This window comes from Heptranchias perlo, chromosome X, assembly GCF_035084215.1.
Source record: "Heptranchias perlo isolate sHepPer1 chromosome X, sHepPer1.hap1, whole genome shotgun sequence".
NCBI classification, from domain to species: domain Eukaryota; kingdom Metazoa; phylum Chordata; class Chondrichthyes; order Hexanchiformes; family Hexanchidae; genus Heptranchias; species Heptranchias perlo.
This window is the reverse complement of record NC_090370.1, coordinates 16618756-16628332: the sequence shown is the minus strand read 5'-3', so window position 1 is coordinate 16628332 and position 9577 is coordinate 16618756. Positions and strand designations below refer to the sequence as shown.

At 44.0% G+C, this 9577-nt stretch overlaps 1 protein-coding gene across 2 annotated transcripts in view; it reads left to right on the top strand.

Moving 5' to 3' along the window:
• Window positions 1–1539: 1539 nt before the first annotated feature.
• Window positions 1540–9577, top strand: part of spryd3 (SPRY domain containing 3) — a 332651-nt gene continuing 324613 nt past the window's right edge. For both annotated transcript variants that reach the window (XM_067976783.1, XM_067976782.1), the window contains exons 1-2: window positions 1540–1630; window positions 6787–6932. In XM_067976783.1, coding sequence (XP_067832884.1) covers window positions 6805–6932 — 128 coding nt within the window. In that variant the 5' untranslated portion in view covers window positions 1540–1630; window positions 6787–6804. The remainder of the gene's footprint in view (window positions 1631–6786; window positions 6933–9577) is intronic.

Genomic DNA, 9577 nt, shown 5'->3' with positions numbered 1-9577 from the left:
GGTGGTGGTCTGGAACTCACTGCCTGAAAGGGTGGTAGAGGCAGAAACCCTCAACTCATTTAAAAAGTATCTGGATGTGCACCTGAAGTGCCATAACCTACAGGGCTATGGTCCAAGTGTTGGAAAGTGGGATTAAACTGCGTGGCTCATTTTCGGCCGGGGCGGACACAATGGGCCGAATGGCCTCCTTTTGTGTCGTAAATTTTCTATGATTCTATGAATCTATTGTGTTGGAAGGTTTTTAATCTCTTTTTGACTTAGCAATCAGAAATAAAGGAACACGTCAGACCCCTGAGAAAACAGTCCAGCTTCTACAGAACCTGCAGCGATGGCAGAAAGCCCCAGGAAAGGCAGAATGCAGATGAGTTGTTTTGTTTACATCAAGCAAGATGACACTTGGAAGTGAGCTAGCATAGCCCGTTCATTATTTTCATGTCATTATATGGAGGTAAATTGCGATTGAACTAAGTGAACATGATCATAACTGTTACTCTGTACGTTCACCGTACTGTGGAATAAAGTAGCTTAATGATTCAAACCAAACGTTGTCTAATCTAGTGTCAGTTTGCATTTTGAGAAATTGAAGAAATACAAGTAGAAAAGTCACAAGTATCCAATTCAGGTCACAAGGTGGTACTACTGTTACATCTCTGGGTCTTGCTTCATACAAGTAGGTATAGGGCAGTGTGAGTCAACTCCCATAAAAGATGCTCAGGCCGCTGATGGAAGTGATTGACACCACTAAACTTGAGAAGGCATCTCTGGCATACCCAAATTCATAACACTCTGTCCTTAGATCCTCTAAACTGTCTAACCCCTCAATTCCCTCAGGTTTTCCTTCCTCCTACAATTTGCAGGCTTGGAAAACCCAAGCTTGGTGTCACCTAACCACTACTTCTGGATCTACCTGGTCTTCTCTCTTTTCAACCTTGCTGGAGTCCTGCACTCTGGGTCTTGGCCCGTCACCTGGTTTTCTCAATAAAAAGAGTAACTAACTGACATTTAGTAGCCAATCTAGTATTTCAGTACAATTGCACCCCAGTCTGCTGACTCACTTATTGGGAATGATAACCACTCATTTTGATTTGAAAGATGTTCACTGGGTGTTTAACGGGAGCTGCACTCATTCTAACTCTCAGTCCAACATTGTCCGATGTTGACAATGATTTGCGTCCGTTACTTCTGCACAAACAAGTAACCAGCCGGAGCTGTGAAGCAGCGGGAGAGACTTACTGCCTGTCCGGCCCGTCAACTGACTTTTTCTGCAAATGGTTAACCCCCGGCTGCATATTCCCACCCGCCGTCACCATGGAGCTTACTCTGACAATCACTCCCTGCGCCCAAAGCATGAAGTTGTGACGTGGTAATACGCCGACATCAACCGCCCGACTCCGAGGCTCCACCGCCGCACTCCAAGCCCCGCCCACCGACGATTCTGATTGGTCCGTTTGCCACCACACCGTCGGCTATGCCAACTCTGATTGGCTGGTTTCCGTGTCAGTCAAAACCTTTGCCGCTGAGTTTCCGCTTCCAAGTTAAGTTTGGGCTAGAGGTGCGTCATATAGTTACTGGGGGTTAGAAAGGGAGTTTTTGCCGGCAGCATAAAGGGAATTTACTACAGAAAGTCCAGGTAGGGTGTTCGTTGTCTGAATGGTGGGCCTGTCCCCGTTGAACTGCTTCAAGTTTTTCTGAGGGCAGTCGGACGATCAGTAAAGGCGCGCGCGCGTTCAGGACTTCAAACTGTAAAACCTATCACCAAGCATGGCAGCAAAGACTAATGGTGGCGCGCCTCACATCAATTGCTGCCAGTTCTGAACTTGTGATAGGCCGGACAGGCAGTGGTAAAGTAGGAGAGTTCGGTATTTGTTTAGTGGGAGGGGATTTCTGTGTCTTATTAAAGTGAGGGATGACACTTTCCAAAAATGAGGTATCCTCCCCCTCCTCTTACACCTAATGATGACCGCAAACTCTGGGAATTGAGAGATTTCCCCTCTTTTACACTCACTAAGCATTCCCAGGTCATATACAGTTCCACAGTTAGACACAAAGTGGACAGATTTCTGTATCTCCAGGTCTCTACGACCACCGTGGGCTTAATCAGCTGCTAGTTCCATTTCCCCCACAGCATCCTATATCCTGATCTGACTTCTCTGACTTAAAGCCAGCTGGATCAATAAAGTATTGCAGCAATTGCTGCTGACAAGTCAGTCTTGCTTATAGATTTATATTTTGTGATCATTGCCTTGAACCGAATGACTGCAAATGCCTGAGGCAGCCATGTTTATAAATGGTCTAATCAGCTTCTGCATGGATTGAAGGAAAGTATTACTCGATGCTATAATGTCAGCTTGGCTCAGCTGGTGGCACTCTTGTCTGCGAGTCAGAAGGTTGTAAGTTCAAGCCCTACTCCAGGATGTAGCCGAGGTTGATACCCAGTACTATTGGAAATGCTGTCTTTCAGACATGTTAAACTGAGGCACTGTCTGCCTGTTCCAGTGGTTCAGGGATATTAAAGATCCCACAGCATGTCTTGAGTAAGATCAGGGAGATCTGGTATCTTGGCCAACATTCATCCCTTAACCAACATCATTCATTTGCCTTGTGCAAATTAGCTGCTAAATTCAAATTAATCCCTTGATTGCAAAGTGCTATGGGATGCCCTGCGGGCATGAGAAGGTGCTTTGTAAATGCAAGGTCTTTAGTAGAACAGGAATGAAATAATGCTGAAGACAAATCCCATCATCACTGTACATTGCAGTTTAGTTTGGAAAACTGTTGGTGTGGTGGCAGCCCTGACTTTGGTAGCAGCACAAGTGCCTTCAGCAACACCTTAAGAGAGTTTATCCTTGTACCAGTCGTGAACACACACAGCCACCTCTAGCAGCACTGTCCACCACTGTTATTTTTTGGTCATAGACAGGCAGAGTGCTTAATCCACCAGCACCAGCTAGCAGTGTGCTTTTCAGAGTGGTGGTTTGCAGGGATGGTGACAGGAATAGGCAGTATGTCAAGTGTCTGTTCAAAGACACTTCATCTACCTCACAGAGAACTCTAATGAGATCTGTTGCTAGCATAATTTCTGGGGTGATAAGGCAGACACAGTTGTGTTTTCCAATCGCTGTCAGTTGTCAAAAATAAAAAGACTATCTGGCTGCTCAGAAGCTTTAGTTCAAGCTACTTCCACCTCGTCTCCTCAAGTCTTATAAATGATTGCCTCACTACTGAGGGAAATTGTTCGATTTTCTCTAGTTCCTTGTTTGCTTTGCAGTTACTGCGTGTCTATAGGGAATCCGTGACTTACCTTAGTCAGAGATTGGGTTTTCAAGAATTTGTTGAGAAATGTTGCACAAATTTCAAAACTTTATTTTCCTGCTTTTAAGCAGACAGGCCAATTTATGTATAGGTTTGGTTACTGTACTGTTAGTACTCGCTGTGCCTTTTGCTTCTAATTATTTAACCTGTAAATATTTTTTAAAATTCATTCTCGGGATATGGGTATCGTTGGCAGTGGGGAATCTTCAAATATGAGATGGATAGAGAGAAAATTAGATATATTCCTATCTGGCATGAATAAACAGATTAAAACTGAAACTAGGGCCAACAATGCTCAACAAAATCATGAGGAATATAGAAAGTGGAGAGATTTTTAAGAAATAGAGAAAATTTGAATTTATATAGCATCTTTCACAACCTCAGGGCATCCAAAAATGCTTCACAGTTGATGAAGTACTTTTGAAGTGTAATAATATAGGGAAATGCGACAGCCAATTTGCGTATGGCATTGAATTAAATGACCAGATAATCTGTTTTGAGGTGTTGGTTGAGGGATAAATGTTAGCCAGGACACCGGGGAGAACTACCCTGCTCCTCTTCGAGAAGCACAAAGGGGCCTTTTGCATCCACCTGAGAGGGCAGACAGACCTTGGTTTACTAATTCACCCGAAAGACAGCACTCCCTCAGTACTGCACTGGAGTGTCAGTCTGGATTTTGTGCTTAATTCTCTGGAGTTAGGCTTGAACCCATGACCACCTGATTCAGAGGTCAGCGTGTGGCCAGTAAGCCAAGGCTGACACCAAAGGAAAATTAGAAGGGCTAAGAGGGAATATGAAAAAGGCCAGTAGATATTATGAAAGGAAATAGAGAGGGTAGGACCACTTGGGGATGAAGAGGGAAATCTGTTAGCTATTAAATAATTTTGTATTTTTTTTTACAAATGATCTGGAAATGAGAATTTTTTACAAATGGTGGTGGAAATGAGAATGTAGGTGTACTAGAGGAGAATGTGGAACTTTAGACAAGGAATTGGTTCCGAAAACATTAGCAGAGCTCAAAGTGGATCAGTCACTGGGTTCTGATGGCTGCACCCTGGACTATTGAAAGAAGTTAGAGAAGAGATAGCAGAGGCTTTGGTCACAATTATTCAATCCTCAAATATAAAAATTGTGGCAGGCACTGTAACACCTCCGTTCAAGAAGGAAGAGAAGGATAAACCGGGTAACTATAGACCAGTTAGTCTAACACCAGTTCCAGGTGAATTTTTAAAATCCATAATTCAGGATCAAATTAGTGAGCATTTAGAAGTGCATGGGTTAATCAAGGACAGCCAGCATGGAATTGGTAAAGGCAAGTCACATTTGACAAGTTGAGTAGAATTTTTTGAAGCACTGGATAGACGAAGGGAATGCCACATGTATTTTAAGAAGGTGCTCCATATAGATTTATAGGAAACGTTTGATGAAGTGTCTCCCAGGAGGCTCATTTAAAGAAAAATTCAGGCCAATGCTCGTAAAGGAAAACATTGCAACAATAATAGAAAGTTGGTTGATGGACGGGAGGCAGAGTTAGGGTTAAGGAGTGTTGCTCGAATTGAAGGAGTGCAGAAAGTGGCGTACCCAGGGGTTAGTGCTGAGTTCACTTTTGTTCTTAAGATATGTATTCCTATGTATAGGTGTTCAGAAAATAGGACTGTGAAAGACTTCAGGAGGGCATATACAGGTTAGTGGAATGGGCAAACAGGTGGCAGATGGAATTTAATGCAGGTAATTCATTTTGGAAAGAAAAGCAAGGAATGGAAATATATGCTCAATGGAAAGACACGGAAGGATATGCAGGAACAGAGAGTGTTAGTAGTTCAAACACGTAATCCCTTGAAAGCGAAGGTGGATAAAACCATTAAAAAAACCAATAACGTGTTGTTGCATAAAAAGGGACATATAGTACAAGAGTGAAGAAGTAATGATAAATTTTTACAACGTATTAGTTAGGCCACAGTTGAAGTACTGTGTGCAGTTCTGGGGCCCCCATTTATAATGAGGACATTAGAGCCACGGAGAGAGGAAGGTGAAGATTCACTTGATTGATAGCAGGGATGAGAGGGTAGAGTTATGAAGAAAGGCTTGAAAAATAGGAGCTTTTTCACTGGAACAGAGAATAGATTTTCAAGGTTATGAAAGGTTTTGAGAGGGTAAAATAATGAGAGATTGTTTCCATTGGTTGGTGGATCGGCAACACGGGGGCACAGACTGAGGATTATTACTGGAAGAATGAAGGGGGAAGTTCGAAGGAATGTTTTCACACAGGGGTTATTAGAACATAGAATGTTTTACCACAGGGGGCTACTGAGGCAGAGTGTGTAACATCATTTAAAAGGGAATTGTAGCAGGATTTGAAAAGGAAGAATATAAAAGGATACAGGGAAATGGGATTAGTTAGATAGCACCAGCTGAAGAATTAGCACAGACACAATGGGCCGAATGGCCTCCTGTACTGTAAATTCTATGAATGAAGAGTGATGTTGTGCTTTAGTTGTCAATGGTATTGATTTTTTTAAAATATCAAGAATATGGATAGTAGTGCTGGGAATGGAATGTTTGGCACGTTTGTGCTCTGTGTCAGCATCAATTAGCGCAAGTCACATATAGCATGGGTTGCATGAGTTAAGGTGAGCTGTGCACTTCCCCAGCATTGTTTTTGAACTCAGTCTCGCAAGAGGCACTCATACTTTTCAGTGTGACATTTCAATGTCCTGAATCACACGTTCTTCTGTCATCGAAACAGATTGCCAGTTTTGTGCTGAATTCTGGGCTGTTTTGTGCTGAATTCTGGGCTGTTTTGTGTTGTGGATTTGTCCACTAAGAACTCCCATTGAGACTGGTGCAGCTAATTTCACTTAGCAACCTTGTTGTCAAAGAGAGGAAATTTGAGCAGAAATAAAATCAGCATTGTCACTGGGATTTCAGTGAATGGTATGTGTGTGAAATTTTCTCATAGCTGCTTTGTAGGATTTGTTCATTAGGGTCTTTGTAAAATATAATGGTGACTGTGCAGAATTTGCATGCTTGGTCCACTCAAACTGGAAAAACACACAGCCATACATTTATAGATCCTAACCTTTGTTTATTCTAAATGTTGCTATAAATTGAATCATCTAATGCGTATATAATGTCATGCAAGGAGACGTTAGAAACTTACTTCCGAATAATGGTCAAATAAGCATTCTAATCCATAATTTAGCAAGACAACCATTTCCTGTGGCCTCAGGCATGGGATTTGTAAACCACCAAGATTGATCAATACATCCAATGAAATGATCCACCACATCAATGAAGCTCACTTCAACTGGGACTGAATTCAAAATCCAAATGTCAGTTCCCAGCCCGATATCTTGGCTCAGACTTGCTCGGAATTTGGCCCAAGTTTAAGAACTCCAAATCTAGACACTCAGCTAATTAGATCTAAAAGATTAAGGCTATGAATTTGTCTCTGAAGGTTTATTTGTTCTGTAGGATCCGCAGTTGCGGGAAATGGAGGACTTCAACTTACACTACAGATTCCTAAATTGGAGGAGAAGAATCAGGGAAATAAGAGAAGTGCGAGCAGTACGTCATCAAGAGAGGTACAAACGCATTCTTGTCGATGGAGACATACTGAGGTAATGTTTCCCCTAGAACAGGAGCTCTGTCTAAATGTATGCGAATCGGTGACTAAGGTGCTATAATCTGTGATAGAATGCTCGGCACTCAGTATCTTCCGGGGTATAGGAATGTTGCCGGAGAATGGCTTGATGATTCTGTGCACGTTATTAAAACCGGAGAAATACATTTTTTTTGTATATTTTCCTCCTTTGTGAAAATGGTTTTATACCAATTTTCTCTGCTTTTCTTCATCCCTTCCTGCAGATACTGACTTCTGCTGGGGTTCTACTGTTGCTGGCCATACTCTGATACCTCACCTAAGTGGCTAAGCTTTGTGTGTGCATCAGCAGGAGAGTCTCTACACTGAACCTAAGGTTACTAGGGTTTTCATTAAATTCTCATCAGCAGTAAAGCAAACAGAGATCCAGCCAGCGTTCCATGCCCCCTCTTTGGTTTTGGATTCATAGCCCTGGATCTAAGACTGGATATGTTTGAAGTGGGAGCATACTCTAATGTGAAGGTCTGTGACTTGTATGTGATAGAGAAAAGCTGAAGGCTCATTTATAATCCTGTACCTTTGGAAACACCCCTTTCTGTAAGCTTTTTTTTTTATTCGTTCATGGGATGTGGGCATTGTTGGCGAGGCCGGCATTTATTGCCCATCCCTAATTGCCCTTGAGAAGGTGGTGGTGAGCCGCCTTCTTGAACCGCTGCAGTCCGTGTGGTGAAGGTTCTCCCACGGTGCTGTTAGGGAGGGAGTTCCAGGATTTTGACCCAGTGACGATGAAGGAACGGCGATATATTTCCAAGTCGGGATGGTGTGTGACTTGGAGGGGAACGTGCAGGTGGTGGTGTTCCCATGTGTCCTTCTAGGTGGTAGAGGTTGCGGGTTTGGGAGGTGCTGTCGAAGAAGCCTTAGCGAGTTGCTGCAGTGCATCCTGTGGATGGTACACACTGCAGCCACAGTGCGCCGGTGGTGGATGGGGTGCCAATCAAGCGGGCTGCTTTGTCCTGGATAGTGTCGAGCTTCTTGAGTGTTGTTGGAGCTGCACTCATCCAAGCAAGTGAAGAGTATTCCATCACACTCCTGGCTTGTGCCTTGTAGATGGTGGAAAGGCTTTGGGGAGTCAGGAGGTGAGTCACTCACCGCAGAATACCCAGCCTCTGACCTGCTTTTGTAGCCAGAGTATTTATATGGCTGGTCCAGTTAAATTTCTGGTCAATGGTGACCCCCAGGATGTTGATGGTGGGGGATTCGGTGATGGTAATGACATTGAATGTCAAGGGGAGGTGGTTAGACTCTCTCTTGTTGGAGATGGTCATTGCCTGGCACTTATCTGGCGCGAATGTTACTTGCCACTTATGAGCCCAAGCCTGGATGTTGTCCAGGTCTTGCTGCATGCGGGCTCGGACTGCTTCATTATTTGAGGGGTTGCGAATGGAACTGAACACTGGAATCATCAGCGAACATCCCCATTTCTGACCTTATGATGAAGGGAAGGTCATTGATGAAGCAGCTGAAGATGGTTGGGCCTAGGTCACTGCCCTGAGGAACTCCTGCAGCAATGCCCTGGGGCTGAGATGAATGGCCTCCAACAACCACTACCATCTTCCTTTGCGCTAAGTATGACTCCAGCCACTGGAGAGTTTTCCCCCTGATTCCCATTGACTTTAATTTTACTAGGGCTCCTTGGTGCCACACTCTGTCAAATGCTGCCTTGATGTCAAGGGCAGTCACTCTCACCTCACCTCTGGAATTCAGCTCTTTTGTCCATGTTTGGACCAAGGCTGTAATGAGGTCTGGAGCCGAGTGGTCCTGGCGGAACCCAAACTGAGCATCGGTGAGCAGGTTATTGGTGAGTAAGTGCCGCTTGATAGCACTGTCGACGACACCTTCCATCACTTTGCTGATGATTGAGAGTAGACTGATGGGGCGGTAATTGGCCGGATTGGATTTGTCCTGCTTTTTGTGGACAGGACATACCTGGGCAATTTTCCACATTGTTGGGTAGATGCCAGTGTTGTAGCTGTACTGGAACAGCTTGGATAGAGGCGCGGCTAGTTCTGGAGCACAAGACTTCAGTCGTGCAGCCGGGATGTTGTCGGGGCCCATAGCCTTTGCTGTATCCAGTGCACTCAGCCGTTTCTTGATATCACGTGGAGTGAATCGAATTGGCTGAAGACTGGCTTCTGTGATGATGGGGATATCGGGAGGAGGCCGAGATGGATCATCTACTCGGCACTTCTGGCTGAAGATGGTTGCAAATGCTTCAGCCTTATCTTTTGCACTCACGTGCTGGGCTCTGCCATCATTGAGGATGGGGATGTTTGCAGAGCCTCCTCCTCCCGTTAGTTGTTTCATTGTCCACCACCATTCACGACTGGATGTGGCAGGACTGCAGAGCTTTGATCTGATCCGTTGGTTGTGGAATCGCTTAGCTGCTGGTGGGTGCTGTAATTACATTTATTTAACTTTTCACAAGTTGGCTCCTGGACTATTGGAAAAAGGTGATGACCATCGTTATACTCAACAGTGATCCTGACTGGATGTCTCACAGTAGAGGTTTAGGTTACCTCTCACTGGCTGCAACATGTTCAATTTATATCATACATTTTAAAAATATATAATTTAATCAAAGTTTCATGCAGAGTTTGTGAACAC